General features: G+C 43.4%; 1 protein-coding gene across 2 annotated transcripts; it reads left to right on the top strand.

Moving 5' to 3' along the window:
- Positions 1 to 27,616, top strand: LOC102686084 (calpain-2 catalytic subunit-like). 2 transcript variants are annotated; one of them, XM_069179887.1, is made up of 21 exons: positions 1 to 510; positions 1,596 to 1,665; positions 7,496 to 7,614; positions 9,727 to 9,860; positions 13,766 to 13,934; positions 14,309 to 14,392; positions 14,500 to 14,585; positions 16,190 to 16,258; positions 16,535 to 16,695; positions 17,859 to 18,028; positions 18,279 to 18,290; positions 19,474 to 19,685; positions 20,968 to 21,004; positions 21,141 to 21,206; positions 22,217 to 22,274; positions 22,445 to 22,509; positions 23,643 to 23,711; positions 23,805 to 23,883; positions 24,642 to 24,758; positions 25,969 to 26,027; positions 27,368 to 27,616. In XM_069179887.1, the coding sequence occupies exons 1-21, from the start codon at positions 274 to 276 to the stop codon at positions 27,389 to 27,391; spliced, it is 2,097 nt and encodes a 698-aa protein (XP_069035988.1). In that variant the 5' UTR covers positions 1 to 273; the 3' UTR covers positions 27,392 to 27,616. The 2 variants fall into 2 exon arrangements, with proteins under 2 accessions (XP_069035988.1, XP_069035989.1); XM_069179888.1 differs by lacking the exons at positions 1 to 510; positions 1,596 to 1,665 and adding an exon at positions 6,752 to 6,853.

Genomic DNA, 27,616 nt, shown 5'->3' with positions numbered 1-27,616 from the left:
TGTTCAGATTGCAGTTCGTCCGGCGTAGTTGCGTTATTGAAAACCTGCTTAGTTCTGTCGCAGAACTTGGCTCCGAGTACAGCTGTGTTACCGATTGCAGCAGAAACCTGGTTGTTGTTTCAGGGCAAACATCATCCACAGTTAACTGGTGCAGGCTTGCTGTAAAAGACCACGCCTGAGTAGCAAGGGGCGGAGAAGGAATTTAACTTTTGCAACATATAATTTGGCTAAGCTTCTCGGTCTGCGTGTACTCCTGAACGGCTCCTGGCGAACATGACCGGCATGGCATCTACATTGGCCAAAAAGCGGGCACTGGCGGCGGGGTTCGGCACCAACTCCAACGCGGTGAAGTACCTCAACCAGGACTTCGAGGAGCTGAGACGGCAGTGTCTCACCGCGGGCAAGCTCTTCTCGGACTCGACCTTTCCAGCCGCGCCCGAGTCCCTGGGATTCAAAGAGCTCGGTCCGTACTCCTCCAAAACCAGAGGAGTGCAGTGGAAAAGACCAAGTGTAGGTTTTTTTCCTTCCTTTACATTAACGTTTTGTTTCCGCTAATTCATTTTCTGAGCCGCTCGCGTGTTTTGCAGTCGTCAAAAAAGCTCATTTTAACTCTTGTGCCAACTTGGCTTACGTCCTTCTTAAGCAACTGTGTGAATCAGGACTGCAGCTGGCAGTGCTAAAAACACATCGATTTCGAAAGAGTTTTAGGAGCACTATTAATTTTTACAAACAAAACTAGGACATCCGCCAGCGAAGTGTTGCCTGCTGTAATCTTCTGAAGTGCGTGACAGCTGGAGTGCGTTGCTCTTCAGTCACTACATTTTAGTTTCAGAGCTACGCCTATGTATTTCTGGGAAATCGGGTTTAAAAAGCAAAAAAAAAAATAGTGATGCACCCGTCGGACCTTTTCACTTGTAATACTTGTCAATAATTAACACTGTCGATTTTCTGCGTTTTATAAGTAAATCAGACTGTGACTTAAGTGGTTAAGACTTTTTTCTGAGGAATTTCTGAGTCTCTGTTTCTAACAACGCACCCCTCGTAATGTACACATAGTCGCATAGAACATAAGACAGACCAACAAAGCGCAAACGTACGAACATAACATTATTATGTACAAGACATTACTGGCCCATCTAGCCCGTTTGGTTGCTAGCAGCTAATTGAAAATCCAATCCTGCCGTTTCGGTTTTGACAAGATGGCTGGGCAGCTTTTTCCAAACTCCTGGTGGAGATAATGAGTCTTAGGAAGCCGAGCGGAATTTGTTTAGGAAAAACAGTATTTGCTTCCAAAAATGGAGTGAAATTGTTAAAACAGACACAGTCTGCCCATTTGTACAGGTTTTGTGAGACAGTGCTTGCTTTGGGCTGTACAGTGTTGTGATGGAGTCCCACCAGTTACAGTCAGGAAATAAAGTCCTACATCAGGGATGTTCAGATCTTCTGCAGAGCTGCAGGCTGCAATGTTTTCATATTTGCAATACAGCTTTCAGATGCTATTGGCTGGTTTAATGAGTCGAGGTTCCACAGCCAGTAAAGGTTTCCCTGGAAAGGAATTAGATCTTTATGTGTGTCTCTCTCCCTTCTGTTCACAGGAACTGTGCTCCAGGCCTGAGTTCATTGTGGGCGGAGCCACGAGGACAGATATCTGCCAGGGGGCGCTTGGTGAGTCACAGGGCTGATTTAGAGCACGGGTCCGAACTCAGGGTTCGGGCAGGCATCTCCAGCTCTCTCCCCGAAGATTAGTTCCCTTGATTCTGTTCCCTTGATTAGTTAATTATACAACTCGGTCTTCTTAGACATAAAGTATACAGGAATTTTAAAAAGATTTTTTACATCATATTTCTCAAAACACTCACTTATTATAAGACAATTTGGAGTATGCTTATGAGTATTACATTAGTGCAGCTAATTAAATAATTAAACCAGCTACATAACTAAGAGAAACCAGAGTGTGAGATCCGGGTTTATGATTCTTAAATCAACCGCTTAGTTTAAGACCTGAGGCCCAGATCCTGAAGCCAGTAACTGTGCACAGTTGATCTGGAGGCCCTTGGTCACTGCCAGTGTCTGGATCCTGCCTCAGAGAGGGGTGTCTACTGCAGTCACATGACACATTAGAATTGCACTTGGGTTTGAACCCCTTCAATCTGGCTTCCATCAACTTCACAGCAGAGAAGCTGCCATGGTCAAAGTCACTAGTGATCTTCTAATAGCTTCTGATTTTGGTTCTCTTTCTATACTCAGGCTTCTTGATCTCAGTGCTGCTTTTGACACTGTTGACCATGACATCTTACTTTCTCATCTTGAGACTGTTTGGAGTTTCTGACACTGCTCTCAAATGGTTCAAGTTTTACCTCACTGATCGCTTTCACTTTGTCTCTCTTAATGGGTATAGGTCTGAAATTGGTCTTGTTAAGTCTGGTGTTCCTCAGGGCTCAATACTGGGCCCCGTGCTCTTCAGAATTTACATGTTTCTACTTGGTCATCTTTTAAGATCACATGGCCTCAGCTATCATTTCTACGCTGATGATAATCAAATATACATCCATACTAAACCTGACACTGATGTGACTTGTCTCTATTCTATCTAATTGATCCTCTGACTCAAAATCTCCTTCATCTTAACTGTGACAAGACTGAAGTCATGCTTATTTGCATCCCCCATCAACTTCGTAAAGCCAAATCTTGTAACCGTATCTGTAGGTGGTTCTGTACTTTTTACAGTTTCTGTACAATTTAGCTTCAGTCTAAATTGAAAATCCTTTGGGTGATATTTGATTCTGGCTTAACATTCGACCCACATGTGCAGCATATTGTCAAAACATCTTTTTTTCACCTCAGAAATATCGCTAGACTGCGCCCTATGCTATTCCTAACTGTGGCTGAAAAGCTGATCAACACATTTGTGTTCTCTCAAATTGACTACTGTAATACTCTACTTGCTGGGGATCTAAATCTACTTTGAACAAACTGCAGTATGTCCAAAATTCAGGAGTCAGAATCCTGACCAGGTCTAAGTGATGACATTACTCCTATCCTAGAGTCCTTGCACTGGCTTCCTGTCAAATTCCGTGTGGACTTTAAAATCCTCATGCTCACCTATAAGGCTCTGCATGGCTTGGCACCTCAGTAGCTGTCTGAACTATTATTCTAATTATGGTCTCCTAATTGTCCTCCAAGCCCATGTACATTCCATGGGTGACAGGGCCGTCTCCTGTTATGCCCCCAAGCTCTGGAATGCTCTGCCCAAGGATATCAGAGAGTCACCTTCTCTAAACTCCTTCAAATCCAGACTCAAACCCTTCTTCTTTAGAAACGCTTTTACTTAACTGGTTCCATTCTTCACTCCTCTGCTTTTCTTAGTATCGCCATCCATGGTCTCCTCTGTATATTGTAATTGTGTTTTATCTTATGTATTCTTTTTAGTTATTGTTGTTGTCATTCTGTAAAGCGCTTTGAGAAGCCACCTTTAAAGACGCTGTATAAAATAAAGTTTATTATTATTATAAAGACAGCCTGAGGATCATGGGAAATAGACACAAATCCCACCGGGTCAACAGGACCCCGATCCAGGACCCCTCATGACTGGGGTACAGCCATGCGCTATTGCTCATTGCTGGGCTTCCTGGCACTGCTGCTGGCTTCCCTGCCCTCATGCCAAGCTCTCTGGGCATCAACTGCCATCATTCAGCCAGCCTGGCACTCCTACTGCCTGGGGTATAACTGTTCCCACTGCAAATACTAAGGATATGTTTTCCTTATTTATTGTCCTGAAGAAGAGCGTGCAGTTGAGCTATTTGCAATGAGGCAGGTTTTGAAAGGAAAATTAAAAGAATGTCAGACATGACAAACTTGTTATGCGTAAACCAGCTCTCTCATGTGCTCAATTAAAAAGCGCTCCCTCTCCAGCAGCACTGCTCTGGGCCCTCAGCAGGAGGTCCAGTGGCCAAAGACGAACGTGTGTGTCAGGGCACCTCAGGTCGAACAGGTTCCTTCAGGAGGCATTAGGGATCCCTCAGCAGTGTGTACTGCAGGATACTGTATTTGTGCAGGAGTATTCTCCCCAGCTCTCTCTGCATTACCATGCTTTTGCCGTGACTTCACGGTGCTCTCCTACGCCTTGTTTTACAGACCCTGACACATGGTGCGGAAAGCACTAACATTTTGAGGACTCCTCTGTTGTTGGACTCCATTATTTCAGAACTGGAAATGTCTTGTCTTTCTGGAAAAAAAAAAATGATCTGCTCATCTAAACAAAAACTAAAACTATTAGTGAAAATGTCGGGGTGTTGAAAATAAAACCCGTGACATTCCCAGGATGTCCGAGAGAGAAGACAGCCTGAGGCCTTGTAGCTGCAGCAGAGCTGATTCTGGCACGCAGCCCCCTGTACTAAAACATGTCACGAGTTTGTGCTCAGGCTCAGGGCTTATACTGTAGAAGCTCCTGGTCCGAAACAACTAACTGATCAAGTTCCCTGTTTGTTCTTATTAGAAAGACAAATTAGTACCCAAAACAAATTAAAAGACCTGTGATTCCAAATGAAATGCCATGCAGTTCTGTGATTAATTCAATACATTGTAGTTATTTTCTTTAAGTTTAGTTTGCACAGCTAGCTCATTTGCAAGTTTTAAGCTTTTAAAGTTTTCTCCAGATGTTCTAACTGGCACTTGTGCACTTGGCTAACGACAGGTTAGCCTGGCTGAGCCCTGGGAGCAGCAGGTTGCTCTGCAGATCAGCCTGCAAGCCGCAAGCAGACCAGTGTACTGACTGCGCACCTACAGGAGTGAGGGACAGAGCACAGGCACAGCTGCCCTATCCTTGCATGGCCCTAGAAGCAGGGCTGCTGTCTCGGCTGGGAAAGGTGACAGTCTGGTAGTCTGCAGGAGAGAGCAATGGGGGCACGACAGTGGGCAACCAGAGCAGGAGGAGGTGACTCTCATCAGCAGGAGCGATAGCGGGCATGTGTGTCACATGAAGCTCTGGGCAGGTAGTGTTTTCTTTTCAGGGTGGGCTATCTCTACAGCTCACATGCAGTAGAATTCCAGCCCCACAGTACCCAAGGAATGAAGAAGGGGAGAGTAAGAAAGTTGCACTCCTGCCAGTTCTTAGTCTCTACTAATGCCCATCAAAACCTTGTGTAGCCCCAAGCCACTTCCCCACACAGCTTTCAGATCCCTATCAGAAACCACTGGCACAGGACCAGCTAGCATGGCTAGTAATGAGGGTGGCAAACAGCAGAAATATACGATCAACAAGAAGAGTAGGAATTCAGAGCAGAAGCAACTTTAATACTGATTCCTTAATGGCTCTGTTTTGGAAGAATCTGTAATTCAAGCACAGCCTAGGTAAAGTAACTAAATCCAAAACCCACAAATGAATAACAGATGTGTTCTGCACAATGGAAAGCTTCTCTCTTTGGCATCTGTAGTGCCTTCTCTGTGCAAGCTCCATATTGTGCTACCCTGGAAAAGTGATCTATACCATAAACTTCTGGAGCTCCCAAATTAGATTTTATTTTAACTAATTCAGCTTGTTCAAGAAAACAGGCGACAGAAACGCTTACAGCTTCCAACGTGAGATTCTTGTGAGATTCTTGTTAGCCAGTACCACTAAGCCCCAGAAATAAGTGTAATTATACAAATATATGGGCCTTGATCTTATATTGGGAAAATTCTAAAGGTGACTGTTTAATCCAGTTGAACATTTTTTAAATAAAATGTTTTGCACAGTTACTACTGTAATGAAATTTGCTGTTGCCGTCTTTGTTGTAATTCATCAGCGGAATTTTCGTGACTTTTCCTGAATTAGCGTTCGCCAGCTGACCACTGAGAGGTCTGTTACTAGAGCCTTTTGTAGGATTAAAGCAAACAAGAACAAACAGTAGTTATACCTAGTTAAAGGTACATTTATTCTCGTTTATGCAACTTGAAAAACCTGTTCTGAGTTCAGATGTTCAGCTAATCTGGATCCAGCTGGTTCCTCTCACACTAAATTACCATTGTCACTTGGCTGTCACCAAGGCCCCGAGACCCTTGTCTAAACTTCTCAGTGACTACAAGACAGCATTAATCATTCAGTAGCCTTTCATGAAATATTTCCAGGGACTAAGTGTTGAATAAAAAATGTAAAACTTTATTTCAAACTTTCTGCTTTAACAGGGAAAACTGGCAGTTATAATTACATGGAAATTCTTATCTTATACTACCTTGAGGGAATTAAGCACCAGTATTCATTGAGCAAATGCTCAATTTACCCAATAAAAGTTGTTAAAATGTTTGGTCTCAAAGTGCCTTGGTTTTAAGGGACTAGGAGACATTATGGTCATCAGGTAGAGTACTTTCCCAGAGTTTGTGCTTAAAAGAAAACCAGTTGAGTCTCGGTTTGTTTTTTCAATCCTGAGAGCTGTTCGAACTGTTCTGTTTCACTAGAGGAGTATCTGTTTTTGTGTCCATGCCCTACTTCCTGTCACATGTCAGTGCAGTGTCGCTGGTAGTTACTATGGTGGTGGTGATCAGTGTTTGCCTTAGAAACGGTGGATCAACAGCTGCTCTCAGTAGAACAGAAGCAGAAGCATGACTTGGGTTCACAGATGCAGCTAATTTGGTGCTGATACTAATAGGATGTCTTTCTCTGTGTGGTTTTTCAGTTTTTGAAAAAAAAATTGCTTCAAATTTTTTTACTTAAAGATCCAGTGTGTGATGGGTATAAGGGCAAAAAAAAAGTTTGAAAACCGGATGGTCCCCTCCTTCCTCACCTTGCTGGTGCTTATGCGTTCCGCCGTCAGGCCTGAAGGGGTGTTGGCAGGGAGGAAATGGTGTGTGACTCATCCACAAGTGGGCATGACTTGTGGTGAGGAGTCTGTGGGTTGGACTTTTTCTTTGCTAATCTGCTTTCTTTTATGGTTGATTTATAGATATACGTGTATACATGTGACTTGGCATCTTTTAAGCTGTACTGTTGTTGAGTTTAAAACATTGGTCCTTATTATAAAACACAATACTTTAGCGGTTTTACTAAAGATATTTATAGCATCTGTGCAGTGTTTCAGTTCTTGTGTACTCTCGCTGCTGCTCACAACTGCTGTGTTGTTTGAATAATCTTGTATTTTTTAGAATAGTGATTTACCTATTGGTTTTCACAAAGTTATGCAACCTTCTTTCATGTCTCTGTGCTCTTGACAGTGGCTGTGGTTTTCTAAGGCATGCCAACAGGAACTGGAACTGGCTTTGCACATCATGCTGGTCCAGTCAGAATCAAAGGATTGTACCATAGATGAGTACTGTATATGTAAAGTCCTGTTTACACAGGATGAGCTTGTCTAACATGTAGTGGATTCAGCCAATACTATCTGGAGTTTTGTTTCATACAAAATATAAAGATATTTAGCTGTTTTTACAAGCTTTGTAAACTTTTTTTAGTTAAGAATTTTGCAAATGCTTTTTTCATTAAAGAAATTTCATTTCTGTGACCTTTCTTGGTTCCATCTCCCAGGTGACTGCTGGCTCCTGGCGGCCATTGCCTCCTTGACCCTTAATGAGGACGTCTTGGCCAGAGTTGTGCCAAGTGGACAGGGCTTCGGAAATGACTATGCTGGGATCTTTCACTTCCAGGTAACGCAGAAAACAAAAACCCTTTTGGCCTCTGGAGATCTTTTTCCTTACTCTGACATGGGCTGTTGAAGAAGCCTGGCGTGCCTAGGGCTTCCTCCTCGGTATGCAGCTGTACATCCTTCAGTTTGCATTGAAAACCTGACCTAAAGACACAAGGAGGTGAGGGGAGTATTATTTCTCAGGGTGTTCCTGCTGTGTTACATTGTGCAGTATTGAGAACAACATTGTCAGAGGCCCAGCCACGATAACTTGTTGTATAGTCAAATCCGGCAGGCTTTTTCGGTGTCTTTGTATTGCAACACAAATAAGGGGACTAAATTAGTTTTATTAAGGTTTGATTGTGTCAATTTAATGCTCTTCTGTTTGAAATGAGTTACAAATTCAAATGGTTTACAGATACCTGCCCTTAGGGAGCAGCCATGGGGAGCCCTGGTGGTCGAGGTCTGGCCAGGTCAGGCTGCTGTGACAGTCTGTAATTACTGTCCCTGTCCTCACAGGTGCTGCTTGGCTTTTAAGAACCACTTGCCAATTAGAGGAGTAAGAGTGTGTTGAGATATTCAGTAACTAAAAATTTATGATTTTTACAAAACCAGTAATAGAACAGTCATGCGATATTTCACAGTGTTGTGCCAGTGTGCCCTTGGACAGCTCATTGTTAGCTGAAATGTGGTCGAAGGAAGTTTTTGGTTTGGAATAGGAAGTCAGGCTGAATCACAGCAATGAATTATTACAACATGAAAAAAGACAGAGTTTGTGATTGATTTCCAGAGTGATTGCCAATTATTATTCTATTTATAAACATATGAAAGGTTAAAATAATAATATCTGACACTCCAACACAGCCCCTGTCCACCACAAGGGGCAGTAAGACACTAGAGATGCCGCCCTGTCAGCCTGGGAGGGGGGCAGCTCTGGCTAAGCAGTTGCAGGAGTGGCTCACATGTGGCGGCTTGCCAGGAACACCCTGGCTGAGGCCTGAATCACACACTCCCTGCTGAGGCCTGAATCACACACTCCTTGCTGAGGCCTGGGGAATCCCAGTTACATTCCACTGACAATATTTCCCATTTTGTCCCAGAGGCCCAATCTATCCTTTTTGAGCATAAACATTTTGAGTCCATTTGGGTGCCTCAGCTGTGCAGTTTTTAATGGCTTGTGTTTTTTGTGTAACACCAGTGTGTGTGTGTCTGTTGTTTACAATGCTTCTGTCTTTATTTTGTCTTCTGACAGAAAGGCTCCTGGCTGTCCAATAGACATGCCTACTGTCAGAAGCAGTTAACTAGACATAGAGTTCAGTCTTGGTAGAAACTGGCAGAAACTATAAATACTGTCAGATTCAGATTCCTAACATTTCTTTTGTAATATTTTTGTCTTTATATTTTACAAGAATTATGATTTGTCCACAACAGCTGCAAGGCTGCCTTTGTAAAAATGCAAGTTTTTGCACGAGAGCCTTCTCTGGTGTGTACAATCTAGTAATGCTTAAAGGCAATTTTTAACCACTAGAATTTTTTTTTCCTTAGATAGAAACAAATGCTGGTTTTATTAGCTGCAAGATGTAAACCAGTGTCCTCTGGGAGCTATGCTAAACACTAAACACTTATACTAGGCTCTCGGCTGGTGGAACCAGACCTCCAAAGTGAATATTATTAACTAATTCTAATATAATTAAAGCAATAGCAGGGAGACTCTGACTTGTTGGATTGAAGAGGTGATGAGGGTGTCTTGGCCTTTATTAGTCCCAGGACAGGAGGAAACATGTCAAGCTTTGCTAGCCAGCACAGCACCCTCTGAGCAAATGCCACATCTTGATGGGACAAGGCTGTGCACCCCACAACCCTATGAACACTGTCCACCCAGCTGAGTGTAGGTTAGTGTAATCTGGCCATCCTAAATTGCCCACTCTCACTTTAATACAAGAGGAGTAGAACATTGTGCTTTCGACACACTGTGGTGAAGAGCTCTGAGATCCCTTATTGTCTCTTCATATAATGTATGACAAGTGTGGTACTAAAGTCAGAATGGATGATATTGCACTGGGGGGATATAAACAGTTCAGACGTGTATTGTTTTGTGCAAGCAGTTTCTCAGTGCACACTTTCCCCTCTGTAGTTCTGGCAGTTTGGAGAATGGGTAGATGTTGTCATCGACGACCGGCTGCCCACCAGAGACGGGGAGCTGCTGTTTGTCCACTCAGCGGAGGGCTCGGAGTTCTGGAGCGCCCTGCTGGAGAAGGCCTACGCCAAGTGAGTAGGGTCACTGGTCTCTTTACAGACAGGTCAGCACACACATGCGCTCTGACCCCAAGCTCCTCTCCCTGTCTGTGTGTCTCATGGAGAGCAAGTTGGGGTATCCTAATACAAGAAATTGTATATAGCCAATAAAGTGATCTTATTTTATCTTACAAGCTTGCAAAATGAAAATGTGTCTCCTGCAGGGTCAGCGGGTCCTCTGCAGCTCTGTCTCATCTCTTCTTCGTTCACAGTGGTTCAGAACTCTGCTATGTAAACTCCCTACTCAGATCTACTTAGTCTTTGACATGTGGACCAGTTTTTGTAGTTTTTCATCAATATACCCATGTACAGTGCCTTGCGAAAGTATTCGGCCCCCTTGAACTTTTCAACCTTTTGCCATATTTCAGGCTTCAAACATAAAGATATAAATTTTTTATTTTATGTGAAGAATCACCAACAAGTGGGACACAATTGTGAAGTGGAATGAAATCTATTGGATTTTTGAAACTTTTTTAAGTAATAAAAAAATGAAAAGTGGGGCGTGCAAAATTATTCGGCCCCCTTGCGTTAATACTTTGTAGAGCCACCTTTTGCTGCGATTACAGCTGCAAGTCGCTTGGGGTATGTCTCTATCAGTTTTGCACATCGAGAGACTGAAATTCTTGCCCATTCTTCCTTGCAAAACAGCTCGAGCTCAGTGAGGTTGGATGGAGAGCGTTTGTGAACAGCAGTTTTCAGCTCTTTCCACAGATTCTCGATTGGATTCAGGTCTGGACTTTGACTTGGCCATTCAAACACCTGGATACGTTTATTTGTGAACCATTCCTTTGTAGATTTTGCTGTATGTTTGGGATCATTGTCTTGTTGGAAGATAAATCTCCGTCCCAGTTTCAGGTCTTTTGCAGACTCCAACAGGTTTTCATCCAGAATGGTCCTGTATTTGGCTGCATCCATCTTCCCCTCAATTTTAACCATCTTCCCTGTCCCTGCTGAAGAAAAGCAGGCCCAAACCATGATGCTGCCACCACCATGTTTGACAGTGGGGATGGTGTGTTGAGGGTGATGAGCTGTGTTGCTTTTACGCCAAACATATCGTTTTGCATTGTGGCCAAAAAGTTCGATTTTGGTTTCATCTGACCAGAGCACCTTCTTCCACATGTTTGGGGTGTCTCCCAGGTGGCTTGTGGCAAACTTTAGACGAGACTTTTTATGGATATCTTTGAGAAATGGCTTTCTTCTTGCCACTCTTCCATAAAGGCCAGATTTGTGCAGTGTAAGACTGATTGTTGTCCTATGGACAGACTCTCCCACCTCAGCTGTAGTTCGCTGCAGTTCATCCAGAGTGATCATGGGCCTCTTGGCTGCATCTCTGATCAGTCTTCTCCTTGTCTGAGCTGAAAGTTTAGAGGGACGGCCAGGTCTTGGTAGATTTGCAGTGGTGTGATACTCCTTTCATTTCAAGATGATCGCTTGCACAGTGCTCCTTGGGATGTTTGATGCTTGGGAAATCTTTTTGTATCCAAATCCGGCTTTAAACTTCTCCACAACAGTATAATAATGCTTTAATGCTCTTCTGTTTGAAATGAGTTACAAATTCAAATGGTTTACAGATACCTGCCCTTAGGGAGCAGCCATGGGGAGCCCTGGTGGTCGAGGTCTGGCCAGGTCAGGCTGCTGTGACAGTCTGTAATTACTGTCCCTGTCCTCACAGGTGCTGCTTGGCTTTTAAGAACCACTTGCCAATTAGAGGAGTAAGAGTGTGTTGAGATATTCAGTAACTAAAAATTTATGATTTTTACAAAACCAGTAATAGAACAGTCATGCGATATTTCACAGTGTTGTGCCAGTGTGCCCTTGGACAGCTCATTGTTAGCTGAAATGTGGTCGAAGGAAGTTTTTGGTTTGGAATAGGAAGTCAGGCTGAATCACAGCAATGAATTATTACAACATGAAAAAAGACAGAGTTTGTGATTGATTTCCAGAGTGATTGCCAATTATTATTCTATTTATAAACATATGAAAGGTTAAAATAATAATATCTGACACTCCAACACAGCCCCTGTCCACCACAAGGGGCAGTAAGACACTAGAGATGCCGCCCTGTCAGCCTGGGAGGGGGGCAGCTCTGGCTAAGCAGTTGCAGGAGTGGCTCACATGTGGCGGCTTGCCAGGAACACCCTGGCTGAGGCCTGAATCACACACTCCCTGCTGAGGCCTGAATCACACACTCCTTGCTGAGGCCTGGGGAATCCCAGTTACATTCCACTGACAATATTTCCCATTTTGTCCCAGAGGCCCAATCTATCCTTTTTGAGCATAAACATTTTGAGTCCATTTGGGTGCCTCAGCTGTGCAGTTTTTAATGGCTTGTGTTTTTTGTGTAACACCAGTGTGTGTGTGTCTGTTGTTTACAATGCTTCTGTCTTTATTTTGTCTTCTGACAGAAAGGCTCCTGGCTGTCCAATAGACATGCCTACTGTCAGAAGCAGTTAACTAGACATAGAGTTCAGTCTTGGTAGAAACTGGCAGAAACTATAAATACTGTCAGATTCAGATTCCTAACATTTCTTTTGTAATATTTTTGTCTTTATATTTTATATTGGATTCAGGTCTGGACTTTGACTTGGCCATTCAAACACCTGGATACGTTTATTTGTGAACCATTCCTTTGTAGATTTTGCTGTAAGGCCAGATTTGTGCAGTGTAAGACTGATTGTTGTCCTATGGACAGACTCTCCCACCTCAGCTGTAGTTCGCTGCAGTTCATCCAGAGTGATCATGGGCCTCTTGGCTGCATCTCTGATCAGTCTTCTCCTTGTCTGAGCTGAAAGTTTAGAGGGACGGCCAGGTCTTGGTAGATTTGCAGTGGTGTGATACTCCTTTCATTTCAAGATGATCGCTTGCACAGTGCTCCTTGGGATGTTTGATGCTTGGGAAATCTTTTTGTATCCAAATCCGGCTTTAAACTTCTCCACAACAGTATTACGGACCTGCCTGGTGTGTCCTTGGTCTTCATGATGCTCTCTGCGCTTTCAACAGAACCTTGAGACTATCACAGAGCAGGTGCATTTATACAGAGACTTGATTACACACAGGTGGATTCTATTTATCACCATCAGTCATTTAGGACAACATTGGATCATTCAGAGATCCTCGCTGAACTTCTGGAGTGAGTTTGCTGCACTGAAAGTAAAGGGGACGAATAATTTTGCACGCCCCACTTTTCATTTTTTTATTAGTTAAAAAAGTTTTAAAAATTCAATAGATTTCGTTCCACTTCACAATTGTGTCCCACTTGTTGGTGATTCTTCACATAAAATAAAAAATTTATATCTTTATGTTTGAAGCCTGAAATGTGGCAAAAGGTTGAAAAGTTCAAGGGGGCCGAATACTTTCGCAAGGCACTGTAGATATTCATGCCGGATAAAGTTTTTCATTTTTATTTAAATTTACACTAAAAAGGAAATTACAGTATATACAGTGCCCTCCAGAATTATTGGCACTCTTGGTAAAGATGAGCAAAAAAGACTATGAAAAAATGTCTTTGTTGTTTGCCAGCTTGATCTTACACTAAAAATATGAGAGAAATCTAACCTTTCAGTGAGGTAAAATGATTCAAAGAATCAAAATTTAAACAAAATTTAAACATTTTTCTCAAATGTTTCTCAAATGGGCACTGTACTTACATTTAAAGTCTTTAGGAATGCAGGTTTTTTTTAAATAGTCACATATTAAGATTTACATTTGAAGTAAATTATTTTAAGGTAAATTAACAACTGTAAATTCTACATGTTTTTGCTTAAAACTGGGTTGTTCTTTTTTGTCATTATCGTGATTCATGTCCATGACATAGAGAGGTTCAGATTCAATGAGACAGAATAATTAGTGCAAAGCCAAACTGGGCTTTTCTCCTGCAGGGTCAATGGCTCCTATGAGGCTCTGTCTGGGGGCTCCACCACTGAAGGCTTCGAGGACTTCACCGGGGGGATAGCTGAGACGTACGAGCTGAAGCAGGCCCCCCCAAACCTCTTCCAAATCATCAAGAAGGCCCTGGAGGCTGGCTCTCTGCTGGGCTGCTCCATTGATGTAAGTGATGATCCATTGATGTACTGTACTGTCTTCTGCTTTAGTGACCTTAATCTCCCATCTCATCTTTTCTGGTTTAGCATTCCAATTCTGATCCATGTGAAGTTAAAACCAGGACCAAATAACCAACAAATGATTTTGGTATTCTACTTTAAAATCTGCCATACTTTTATGTACTTTGTCTCACATGTAGTACTGTAAACAACCCTACTTTTTTCCAGGTATAATTATCTCTCTTTGAGCTATGAAAAATGATTCAACTACACGGTAATGTAGAATCAGTGTGGCTGTTCCTATTACAATGTAGCTCTGTTGTGCTGCCGAGGCAGGTGAGTGTGTGCTTCAGGGGCCTGACAATGTTTACCTCTCTCCAGATCACCAGTGCTGCCGAGACGGAGGCCATCACCTATCAGAAACTGGTGAAGGGACACGCCTACTCCCTCACTGGTGCTGTGGAGGTAAGCAGAGGAACACCGGTCACTGCTGATGCCATGCAAAATCTGCTCAAAGTGCTTCGTGCCGCCATCAGGAAGGACCTGATGCTGAGATGTGTCCTGTGTTGCAGGTGACGTACCGGGGACGCCTGGAGAAGCTGGTCAGAATCCGTAACCCCTGGGGTCAGGTGGAGTGGACAGGAGCCTGGAGTGACAGGTACCTGACTGAGGCATCAGAGAGAGCTTTGGAGGAGGGGGAATGGGCTGCATTTTAAATTTTTACAGAGGTCTCTAGCTCATCCTCTTAAATACAGTTTGTGTGTCATCTAGATAAGTGGTTCTCAAACTGTGGTACACGTACCGGAGCGCCGCCAGCTGGTACGCCATATGACCCTGGAACTGTCTTGTGTGCGCTGAAAAATCGGGACGGGTTTTCATATTTTCTGTTTTAATACAAATCGAATACGCAACCTACGTACTATGATACAGCGCGTGCTAATACTTGAGTGGACACAGAGCTACAATGTAATTCTATACCACTCTATAGGAATGCATGCTATGAACGTAAGTGACCAATTGTATTTAAAAAAACGTATCTCCAGCAAAAAGAGAGGTAGGAGAATGTGCGTGATTTTGGAACAATGCCAATGTTGTAAGCACAGGAAAGCATAAAAATGCGTGCTAGGAATGCTGGTAATCTTGTGAGCACAGGAAAGCTTGATAGATAACAGAAAAATATTTAAGAACTGTTCTAGGTTAATTTGAGAAAAATACACCAAGCGTCTCTTGTGTTTCACTCCCATGCATGCGCATGAAATAAAAACCTTTTAACTTCTGAGACAGACTCCTGAAACGGAAATGGGGAAAAATGCAAGCTTGCGGATTGCTAAAGCAGGTAAGCCCCACACTATTTTTGAAGTGTGGAGAAAAAGCTGCTAAACAGCTCGACTTCCTGCCCCCTCTGAAAGACACAGTCTCTCATAAAATTATTGAAATGGTGGATGATATCAAAAGTACCCTGGTAGAGTGCGTTAAAATGCAATTAGATGAATCTGTAGTCGATTTGGCCAATTTGATTGTTTACGTTAGATACGAGTTTGAGGGTACGTCCCATGAGGACTTTCTGTTCTGTAAATCGCTACCAACAGGAACTACAGGAGAGCACATATTTCAGCTTCTGAATGAATTTATCGAAGAGAATGGGTTGACTGGATAAAATGCATCGGAGTTTGTACAGACGGTGCTAGAGCGATGACAAGCCAACACAGCTGTGTAGTTGCAGGAATTCAAAAATGAATTCACATCTGCTTTGCTCGACTAAACAGGCTCACCCCTCTCACTGAAATGGTGCTTTTTTATTGTTTATTTTTATTTGTTGTTGTTCCTATTTTATTCTGTAAAGGGCTTTGAGAAGCCACCTTTAAAGGCGCTATATCAAATAAAGTTTATTATTATAATATGTGTTATATGTGTGTGTGAGTGTGTGTGCACACGTGCGCTCATGTTGGTCTTTGAGAATTTCTGGGGTTCCTGTGAGAAGATGACTTGCAGGTGGTACTTGGATACTTTGGTTTGATCAGGGGTGGTACTTGGTCCGAAAAGTTTGAGAACCACTGATCTAGATTATCAATTCAAACTCCACTGAAAAAGGCTATGGACTAAAATTTAGGCCAAAATAATTTAGTCCAGGTGTCTGAAAAGGGATAAAAAGAAGTTATTGAGTAAAAACGTGCACTCTCCTGAAGCAAGTTTTAGGCCAAGGGAGAAGTTAGGAGGAGATTGGAAACGTGGTGGTCACCAGCTGTCCTTCTCTCTTTGCAGCTCGTCTGAGTGGAACTACGTTGATGCCTCAGAGCGGCAGAATGTGAAAGCAGATGATGGAGAGTTCTGGTGAGATAATCTTCTGGTGCTTTCGCTCAGTCACTAGGTCTGGAGGGTGTAAATCTGAGTTACATATTGTGAATGTGAAATGTCAAACATTAAATGTAAAATTAAAAGTATGTTACATATTTCTTCTCTGTCATTAGTGAAAAGTGTGCAACAAGGTTGCAGCCAGTAAGTTTTGAAAGGGATCAAACTGCTGTTTCTGCATCAGAATGAAGTGAGGCAAAGGAAACGGAGTGTTTTTATCATTGACGGTTGCGTCTGCTCTCTGCTTGGGGGCAGGATGTCGTTCACAGAATTCATGAAGCAGTACTCACGGCTGGAGATCTGCAACCTGACCCCAGACACCCTGTCCAGCGACTCGTACAAGCGCTGGAGCGTTTCCAAGTTTGACGGCGCCTGGAGGCGGGGCTCCACCGCAGGCGGCTGCAGGAACAACCCCTGTAAGGATGAGGACTCAACCACAGTGGTCCGCAGGGCTCAGGGCTGAGCGTTACCACAGCGCTGTAGCACTTCTGGGTTTCACATTCTGCAAGAGATATCAGCAGTGCGCACAGTGCCAGTATCTTGATCACTGGGACACAAGATACGAACCTCAACATGTGTGCATGCCAGACTGCTGAGCTGAAGTTTGGATTGGAGGTTTAATCTTTCACATTTAGAGGGGCTTTTTGACTATTAGGATATAATGTTTGTTTTATTCCTGCCAGCTGGAGCCATTTGCTTTTGTATTGTACAGCTAGGGAGCAGCTTTGTGCTGTTCCGTATTGTCCCATATAGTCCTATACTGAAAGCTTCAGCCATAGAGTTTCAGTCCTGGTCCCAAACTCCCTGCTGTCCTTGGGTTTTTATCTTGTAATAATCTGCTTAACAAAACTACAGCACCTAAAGTGCTGATCTGTTTAAAGTGCTTTTAACAGACCTTTCAGTACGTTTGGAGCTGATGAACACTTAAAAAGTAAATAAAATAATGTGTTTTACTATTAAAGAGGAGCCTTTAGAAGCAGGGTTGCTGCATGACTAGAGTCTTTTAAATCTAAAGTGGGTTAGACAAAGAGAGAAAATCAGCTGTTATTTCACATGTTAATCTCAAATGTAAATAGAGACACAGAGGTGGCGATAATGTCTCAGGTTTACTGTCACGATTGTAGTCCCTCCTCCTCAAAGGCGCTCCGGCTCTTTTCACTTTGGACTTATTCTGTGCACCTGCCCCTTGTTCTAGCCTCGTTCCCGTTCCCCTTAAAAGCCAGACACTCAGTCAGTTCCAGGCTCTGCATCTGATTTCTGTATCGTGCGAGCCCGGGTCCGGATGAGTTTGGCTCCATCATGGTTTTAAGTCTTTGTTCCTGTTCCCCTTGACGGTTCCGACCCGGTTCCTGATTTTATCTATATTGTTTTTGGATTCCCTGTCTGGATTATTTTTGGATTGTTTGCCTCGGCCACACACCCCCCGTGCACCAGCGCACTTTGGACACACCCCCCTGTTTTCATCCCCGTATTCCTGCATGACTTTCCCCCCGGTGTTTCTTCACTATTTCGGATTGTGTCGTCCGCATAGGGTCTGGAAAGAACTGTTCCGTTACATTTACGCCTGCTCTTCCCCCAGACACCTTCTGGATGAACCCGCAGTTTGTGATCAAGCTGGAGGAGGAGGATGACGATCCTGAAGACAACGAGGTGGGCTGCAGCTTCGTGGTGGGTCTGATTCAGAAGAACCGCCGGCGGCTGAGGAAGGCGGGCGAGGACATGCACACCATCGGCTTCGCCATCTACGAGGTGAACAGACCTGGAGTCAAGCGATCCCATAAGGCATTGCCAGTAACCTGTGTGAAGAATCTGGAGTTTTGTCTGCTTGTGTGTGGATTGTAGGAAAGCCCAAGGATTGCCTCTGTCTCTGACGCTCTGAGATGTTAAAAATATTTTCATGTTTCGTACTCTTTATTGTTAACTGATCAGACTCTTCACCTGAGCCTGTGCTCACTGAAGACATGGCAGCGAGTGACCTCTGGGTCTTTGTCTCTTTCAGGTCCCTCCACAGGTGAGCCCTTGTCTGAGAAGGAACTCCAGCACAGGGACTGTCATTGAGTTCCACACCACCAGAGAATCAGACTCATTGTCTTTATCCCGGTTCAAATCTTTTACACATTCGTTTTCAAAATCTTCTCCACCTGTTATCTGTCACAGGTCAATTAGTATCCATTCCCATTCCCTGAAATCCAATATGAGAGGGTCTTACTTCTGCACAGGTGCCCCAGAGAAAAACGCTGTTGCTCAATGGAAGGAAAAGAGCTACATCGTATGATAGAGCTACACACATTTCTTTTTAAAACTTAGATCACTGAATCAGACCAGTTTTCAACAGAGCTACAGCTTCTCTGTCCTGTAATTTGTCAAGTGAGAAATGTAGACATGGAGGTTGATACTGGATTTGAACAGAAGTCACTGGGTGTTTCTGCAGCTTGAGCAGCATGAAGCCATCTGTGACACCAAAGAAGAAAGCAATGGCAAATTTACCAAATTATTTCTTAGCCATTTCATGTGCTTCCTTTTAAATGCAGTCCTAAAATATTAAATTGCTCAAATTCAAGGTAGGTATTTAAAGGCGTTTATATGGGAATTGGCTGGGGGATCTACTGGAAAATTCTAATACTAAACCACCTTCCTATTTCCTGTGTGAGAGATCAGAGGAGTACAGGGACAGTGCTGTACCTGAGGAGTGTCCTGAGTTTGTTACCTGCGTGAGAGATCAGAGGAGTACAGGACGGTGCCGTACCTGAGCAGTGTCCTGTGTTTGTAACCTGTGTGAGAGATCAGAGGAGTACAGGGACAGTGCTGTACCTGAGCAGTGTCCTGTGTTACCCGTGTGAGAGTTCAGAGGAGTACAGGGACAGTGCTTTACCTGAGGAGTATCCTGTGTTACCTGCGTGAGAGATCAGAGGAGTACAGGACGGTGCCGTACCTGAGGAGTGTCCTGAGTTTGTTACCTGTGTGAGAGATCAGAGGAGTACAGGGACAGTGCTGTACCTGAGCAGTGTCCTGTGTTACCCGTGTGAGAGTTCAGAGGAGTACAGGGACAGTGCTTTACCCAAGGAGTATCCTGTGTTACCTGTGTGAGAGATCGGAAGAGTACAGGGACAGTGCTGTACCTGCAGGATGTGGTTTGTGTGCCACCGAGCTCCTGCTGCACTCCCTTGTCAGACTCCCTTGTCCTGCGCCCTCAGTTCCGTGGTCAGACAGAGGTGCACCTGGACAAGAACTACTTCCTGACACACGCACAGACCGCTCGCTCTGAGACCTTCGTCAACCTGAGGGAGGTCTCCAATCACTTCAAGCTGCCCCCGGGGGAGTACCTCATCGTTCCTTCCACCTTCGAGCCGCACAAGGACGGCGACTTCTGCCTGCGAGTCTTCTCAGAGAAGCAAGCCGAAACACAGTAAGGGTTTACGGAGGAGGAGGAGGAGGAAGAGGATGTCAGGTTTTTTTTTAAATGTTCTTCCAAAAAACACAGATATACAAGACAACCTGCCCCCTCATGGCTGTGAACAACATGACTTGAGAAGGAGCTGACTTGTCAATACCTTTCTGAAACTAAGAATGCATGTTTTGCATATTTAGTACTTTTAATAGTCTTAATTTCTTTAAACTCAGACTCTGTGTCTAAACAGATAGCAGATGAAGACTCAGTAAATGGCCTCTCTTTTCTGAATGGGTTTGCAGTGCTGCTCCTGTCAGTACAAGATCTGGCGAATGTGTACAGGGTGGATGGGAGGCAGAGGGAGGGAAACAGAAGGTGAAGTTTGTTTCAGAAAGAGAGTCCATTGACACCCCAGAGGGTGGTGCTGCAAGACTAGCTAATTATATAGTTTAATCTAATAGCCAACAAGAAATACTGCTCTCCCTCAGCACAGACAGCACTTTCAGATTAGCTGTCAATTTTCCAGACACTAAAAAGCTTTGGAGAGGGGAAACTGTCCATGCATGTGGGGAGTAGTAATCAAAACATGAAGAAGAGGAAATTTGTAAGGATTGGAAGACTCAGGAGTCGCAGGCAGCATTTATGTGTTTTAACGTTACAATAAACATTAACAGCCTAGAACCTCCAGAATCTGGAGTGGATGTATGAGAACTGTGCCCATTGCTAATGAACTAAAAGATTTAACTAGATTATATGTTAGTATAATAGTATCTATCCTATTCATAAAAGCTTCTGTTCCTGGGGGAATCTTTGAGGACTCAAATTCTGCTTCAGCTGGGATTTAGGAAATGAGAACACTTGAATTGGCTGTCAATGACAATGAGTGTTGGTTTGTCACCTACAGTATTGTAGGCAGTTGCTTAAGTAAAATAGTCTTTGTTGAACATGACATCAAAATTAATCATAACATAACATTAAAAGTTACTCTTGAAATTATTTTCCAGGGAAAATTTGTCATCTAATCTTTGTTTTCTAAAATTCTGTTTTCTGAAAAATGTCAGAACTTTCATGTTGGTTTAGATATTTTGTATAATTGCAAGGGAAAATAAAATATTACATGATTATAGATAGAAGAACTGATAGTAAACACGAAGACTGATACAGATTTTTCTCTTCAATACTTCAGAGTCATAATGTCTCTTTCAGAGTACTGTAATATCCTAGTGTAATGCAATTATTGCAAACTGGACGGTATTTGAAGATTATTTAATCACTTATTCGTGTTTTAACTTTATTCCAGACTTCGTGAAGATCCTGTTGATGCGAACTTGGTTGATGTAAGATGTCATTTTGAATTAATTTTACTCCACATGATTATTTCAACTTGCACTAAAATTCAGTTTATTGTACAATGAATTTGCACATTTCACACCAGTATTGTATTTACAGTATTTTTTTTTTGTTCATGAACAGGAGAAGGTTTCTGAGGGTGAAATTGACGCAGGCTTCAAGAACCTGTTTGTCAGGCTTGCTGGATCGGTGAGTGTCAGCCAAACGGGAGGTTTATACTGTACCTGTAAAGTCTCAGTCCAGAAGAAAGATTGAAACAGGACACCTGTTAGTACTGACCAGTTTATTCTACTCTTCAATAGCTTTGAAATGCAGCAACTTTGAGGCAGGATATCAGGAAGGAATCGCCCTGAAAGTAAGAGCAGGACAGGGCTGAAAAGCAGAGTCCAGCGCATCGTCACTTGTTAATACAGCTGTTTGCACAGAAAGCCTTTAAGTGGTTGTTTAATTTACATCCTGATGAGTCTGAAGATGACAGCTTGCACACAGTGCAGGTTGGGTTTCCTCTTGATGAACTTCCAAAGCAAGAAGTGATCAGAATGTGTGAGGCTGAAGTGTGTCCAGCACAAGTGCTCAGACAACTGGCTTGATATGTGAAGGATTGCCCTGTCTGCAGGCAGACCCCTCTCTTTGCGGATATAAGGCTCAGTGTAATCTTCAACGTTGGAGGTTCCCAGTGCAGCTGAAATGTTGTTGCTGACACCCCTAATCCTGGCCTGTCTTGGCATTACTCACTTGGCTGTCCTCCCCTCCTGGGGGAGAAGCTGATGCAGGTCAGGTCTTTATTGCACAGTTCTACTGCTGCAGCCTGGTTCTGGATTGGGGACCCACTGGGTGGAAAGGGGATGGAGATTACCATTTTCCTTGTACGCATTGCTTCACTTTGTTCTGGTTTTGAAAATGTTATTTAAAACCAGTTCATAAAAATATTATATTTTTCAAAGGATCTGGATTTGCTTTGGAAAGCAAAGCAAAAGCACATTCACAGCATTTTGCTGATTACAATACTTCAGAATAAGTCTTTAAATATAGAACAAACAGCAAAACTGATACACACAGAATTGTGAAAAATTGTTAATTTAGGGAAAGACAAGTACAGTACAAAGAATTTGTGATTTGGGAACCATGTCCTCAGAGGTTTTGGTTCTGATTAGCTCTGTAGTCTCATGTTTCTTAATACCATATGTTTTTATTCACAGGACAATGAGATTTCTGCAACAGAACTGAGGACTATTTTTAATAATATTGTCTCCAAACGTAAGTCCTCTTTTCTCCCTTTTAAAGATTGAAGTTACATTCAAATTTTCAGTGAAAGTGTTACAATTTTGTCATCCATGCTATTCAGAACTAACTAAACCATCTGTGTTAAAGAGAAGGCAACTTTTGACTGTTGTAAACTTTTGCTCTATGCTGTTAATGTTTTACAGGCTCTGATATAAAAACCGATGGCTTTAGCTTGGAAACGTGCAGAGTCATGGTCAATCTAATGGATGTATCCTATCTCATTGAGTTTTTATTACATCAAGCATGTTACCAAAGTGAGTCATATTTTTTAGTAGTTTCCTATAAAACAAGAAAGGCATTTTATGGATATGGCCAGCAGCCATATCACTCTGTAACTCACAACTGGCAACGTACTGAAGCTAAGCAGGTGTGAGCCTGGTCAGTACCTGGATGGGAGACCTCCTGGGAAAAACTAAGGTTGCTGCTGGAAGACTAGGCGAGTAATGATTGGCTACAGACATCTGCTTGGTCTGCGCCTTGGCTGCGCAGTCGAGCAGGTGATAGAGGTTGGGGTGCCCAGATGGTAGAACTGTAATATTTGTCTTCTCTAGAACTGATTAATGTAAGACCCTACTCGCTGGGGTACCTAAATCCATTCTGAACAAAGTTCAGTATGTCCTGACCAGCAGCCATATCACTCTGCAACTCACAACCCACTGAAGCTAAGTAGGTGTGAGCCTGGTCAGTATCTGGATGGGAAACCTCCTTGGAAAAACTAAGGTTGCTGCTGGAAGAGGAGTTAGTGGGGCCAGCAAGGGGTGCTCACCCTGCAGTCCATGTGGCTCTTAATACCTCAGTATAGTGACGGGGACTTCGGATGAGACGTAAAACCAAGGTCCTGACTCTCTGTGGTCATTAAAAATCCCAGGGCTTTTCTCGAAAAGAGTAGGGGTATAACAACAGCGTCCTGACCAAATTTCCCATTGGCCCTTACCAATCATGGACTCCCCACCTAATAATCCCCACCTATGAATTGGCTTCATTACTCGGCTCTTCTCCCCACTGAGAGCTGATGTGTGGTGAGCGTTCTGGCGCACTGTGGCTGCCGTCGCATCATCCAGGTGGGGCTGCACATTGGTGGTGGTGGAGGGGAGTCCCCATTACCTGTAAAGTGCTTTGAGTGGAATGTCCAAAAAAAGCGCTATATAAGTGTAAGCAATTATTATAATTCTTATTATTTTATTGTACCATTACCATGAAATGGTAAATTTTAAAGATGTAGCTATTTAGCAGTAAAGTGTCATGAGCTTAAGTCTTGAGAGTTTTGTGCTGGGAGGCTTGGGGCACTGCTGGCGCAGCTCGCTGTCCCAGGACAGCAGGTGGACCTTAACTCCCAGGCAGGACAGTGGCAATGGCAAGCTGGGAATGGCAGAGTTCGCCAGCCTGTGGAAGAAGATCCAGAGGTACCTGGTAAGAGCTTTTTTGGGAATTCAGATCTTCGCACATACAGTATAATATTTCCAGACATCCCTTTTACAAATACTTTCTTATGGTGTCTTCCAGAGCATCTACAAGAAGAACGATCTGGACGGGTCTGGCACCATGAGCACTCCGGAGATGCGCATGGCCCTGAAAGAAGCAGGTATCTGACATTAGAGGGAAGAGTAGACTGATGAAGGGGAGGTGCTGTGTTTCCCTAAACATGTATATAAAGGATTAATTGGCTTTGCTATGCCTTTTTTAATAGTTGGATTTCTACTACAGGTGCTTATAACAGCCAGTGCAATAGCTGGTGTAGCACATGCACTGTAGCCAACTATATAGCATCCACTCCTGTGAGTTTTGGAAGACTTGAGAAGTCATGAACACAGTGTGTTGGTGGAGCAACTCCCAGTGTGAAATTTAAAAGACTGAGAGTGTCTGCATAGCTAGGAGGGACTTTGTACTGTGAATGTAGTGCCCACTGGGCCAGGAAGTAGCACCACACGAGATAAGGCTGTGCAGGAACTCCAAAAGAAAGATCATAGCTATTGGGTAGATTTTATGCTTATATTGCAGAATCAAATGACCAGACCAAGTTGAGCTTCTGAACATAAAATCTGTTATGTTCAAACTGCAACTGCTGGCGAGCAGGGACTACTGTAGGATTTACTGTATGTCTGATCTAAACTAAAATCTTCTGCATGCCTGGTCTCCTTACACAGTAACCATGCTTTCCTGGAGCAGAGGAAATTAAGAGCGTTATTTACTGCACCATTTCATTTAGCATAGAGCATGAAGATCTTGTATCATAATGACTAACTACAAATAATGACAAACAGATGTGGCAAATAGCCTTCTCTCCTTTGTCACTGAAGAGAGGATGCTGCTGACCGTGTGCTCTTTTCCTTTGACCAACAGGTTTCACCTTAACCAATAACATCCACCAAGTCCTTGTGGCCCGCTATGCTGAACCCGACATGACTATTGACTTTGACAACTTCGTGGCCTGCCTGATTCGTCTGGAGACGATGTTCCGTGAGTTCCCTTTTTCCCCTTGAGACTCTGGCGTGCCAGTGGCTGGGAGTGATTTTCTCAAAAAGAAACAGAGCTGAGCGACACTAAAGGTGCTTCCTGAGGGGCTCGGTCTGCAATGTGATCTCTCTAGCACAAGCTGAGCTCTGTGATCACGGGTTTGAACCCGGGTCACATCAGTAGCAGACAGTTACAGGGATTTCCCAAGCGGTAGCACACTGTGGTGGGACACTGCCGAGTGCACGATGAGATTGCTCGGCCAGGGTTTTCTTGGCTCTTGTGCAGCGACGCCTTGACCCTGCGTCCTCTTGGTGCCGTCGATGAGGCTGGGCTTCTCCAGTCCACCCGCAGGGCGGTGCTTCTCTCTCCGTGTTCTCCCCTGTGTGCCCTTGTGCATCTCCTGGCTGATGAGGCCAAATTGGAACTTTTTGGTCTGAATTCTTTGCATAGCGTACTGTATAACGCAGATGCAACCCAGCACATCTGTCAGTCAGCACCACCCCTACAGTGGAGCATGCTGGCGGCAGAATCACACTGGGGGGAAGGTTCACCTCAGTGACTGGGAGGCTTGTTAGGACTCTTGGAAAATGGACAGAGCAAAGAACAGACAAACAGAACAGGAATACCTCTGTCTATCTGCTAAAGACCTAAAACTGGGGAGAGAATTAACCTTTCATTAGGACAGTGATCCAAAGCACAAGGCCAGAGTTACTTAGGAGTGGGTTAAGAATAAGAAAGTGAATGTCCTTGACTGGCCCAGACCTTCCTTTGGGAATCTGTGGTAAGACTTAAAAACTTTTGGCCGTAAGTGATCCCCAAGCAACGTGAGAGCTCAATCACTGAAGATGGAATCATATCTGCATTAAAGAGTGGGCAGAGTTCCTAGAGACTGACCCAAGAAGACTAATTGCTGCCGAAGGTGCTTCCATCAAATATATATTTCATAGGTCTGAATACTTAGGCAATCAACATATTTTAGTTTTTGCTGACATGTATTGTAATTCATTTTGCTCTAAAAGTCTTGTGTTTGAGCATTCAAGTTCTGAATCAAATATTTATTAGAAATGTGTATGTGTAATTCTATAAATGTAACAAAATGGAACACCACAAGAGGGGTCTGAGTAATTTTGCTAAGCATTGTACTGTACTCAGAGTTTTTCATCACTGTGTAAATCTTAAAAAGCTTAAATATCAGGTCTTTTTCTTTCATTAGGAGTCTTTAAGAATGCTGACACAGAGGGAACTGGGGAAATAGAGCTCAACTTTTACCAGGTGAGACATCCTTCCTGAAGTGGAACATAGTGAACGAAAGATATTGGCTCTTCAGAAAGTAAAACATGTTCAGGCTGCAATAAGCTGTTATACTGTCAGCAGGGCTGCTGCTTTGGAGTTTCCATAGGGGAGGGTAAGACATCTACACCCCTGGCTGCAGACTCCCTTCCCCTTTCTTGAAGAAAACATTCAATGGGCACTTCACCAGAAAGAGAATAGTGCACATAATAACACTGTGAATCTTTTAAAAAATCTTTCCAGGAAAAGTGGATTAATCGTGGTATTTTTTCAAGTTTCAGTTAAAGGAGTGTTCGTAAAAGTGTTCATAAAAGTAATTCCCTATATTTTTAGTCTTACCAAGCTAAGCACACGTCCACTGAACAGAACTGAACCAGATCTAGAGTTCTGGGAGTGTTTAGTGTTCAGGAGCTTTTCCTCAGTGTCTGCACTGGCACTGGCAGCCATGTCACCTTGCAACTCATGACTGGCAGCCCAATGAAGCAGGTGTGAGCCTGGTCAGTACCTGGATGGGAGACCTCCTGGGAAAGCTAAGGTTGCTGCTGGAAGAGGTGTTAGAGGGACCTGTAGGGAGCGCTCACGCTGCGGTCTGTGTGGGTCCTAATGCCCCAGTATAGTGACGGGGACACTATACTGTAAAACAGATGCAATCCTTCAGATGATATGTAAAACCGAGTTTTGGTGGTGCTGGAGGGGTGCACCCATTACCTGTAAAGCGCCCTGAGTGGAGTGTCCAGAAAAGCGCTATATAATTGTGAGGAATTATTATTATTATTATTATTACCAGTTAGGTGACACGGCAGGCAGCTTCTGTATCCCAGGGAAAGGTGAGAGAGTGCAGCCTGTGGCCCATGGCTCACCAGTGGCCCTGGAGAGGTCTCATGTGTGCTGCATGTTTCAGATGTTTCCAGATGTTTAAAATGTGCTTTGTGCAGCTCTTTCCAGCCTTGATAAAAAAATTAAATTGTTACGTTCATCAAATGTGTTCATCTCACATTTAAATTAGACCTAGTCAAAGAAACCAAAGTCCAATATTTCCTATTAAAATCTTGGTCTATGTTTCATTTAAAAATAAATGTTTCTTGCATCATTGGTGCTGATTAAACATAATCTGCTCTGTGGAAAGTTAGGGCCTTCAACAGTGTGCTGTGATTGGAAGGGGTTTGGGAGGCTCTGAGGCAGAGACGGTGATGGAGAGTGGGGTCAGACTCCCAAATGCCCATTACCTCTCGGAGGGTTTGGGTGGAACACTGCGGGGACATGTCGAGACACGACCGCAGAGCCGGATACCACACTCACGTGCTCCATGTTTGTCTCCCCAGTGGCTGACTTTCACCATGATCTAGAAGACCTCTGGCCAAGCCTTCAAGCAAAACGGCAAAACCCCAAGGCAAAGTGACCAAAAAGACAGGAACTGTTGTTATTGTTGCTAAAATTACGTTTTTTTGTGGATACGAATCATTTTGAATGCTGCATTATATTTTATGTATTGGACAGAATGGACATTAAAGTAGGACAAATCTTGTTTTGGAATGGAGCACAGCAATAAATCTGTTATAACCACTACAAAA

The sequence above is a fragment of the Lepisosteus oculatus genome, chromosome 17, assembly GCF_040954835.1.
Source record: "Lepisosteus oculatus isolate fLepOcu1 chromosome 17, fLepOcu1.hap2, whole genome shotgun sequence".
NCBI lineage: Eukaryota > Metazoa > Chordata > Actinopteri > Semionotiformes > Lepisosteidae > Lepisosteus > Lepisosteus oculatus.
This window is presented reverse-complemented; position numbering and strand designations above follow the sequence as displayed.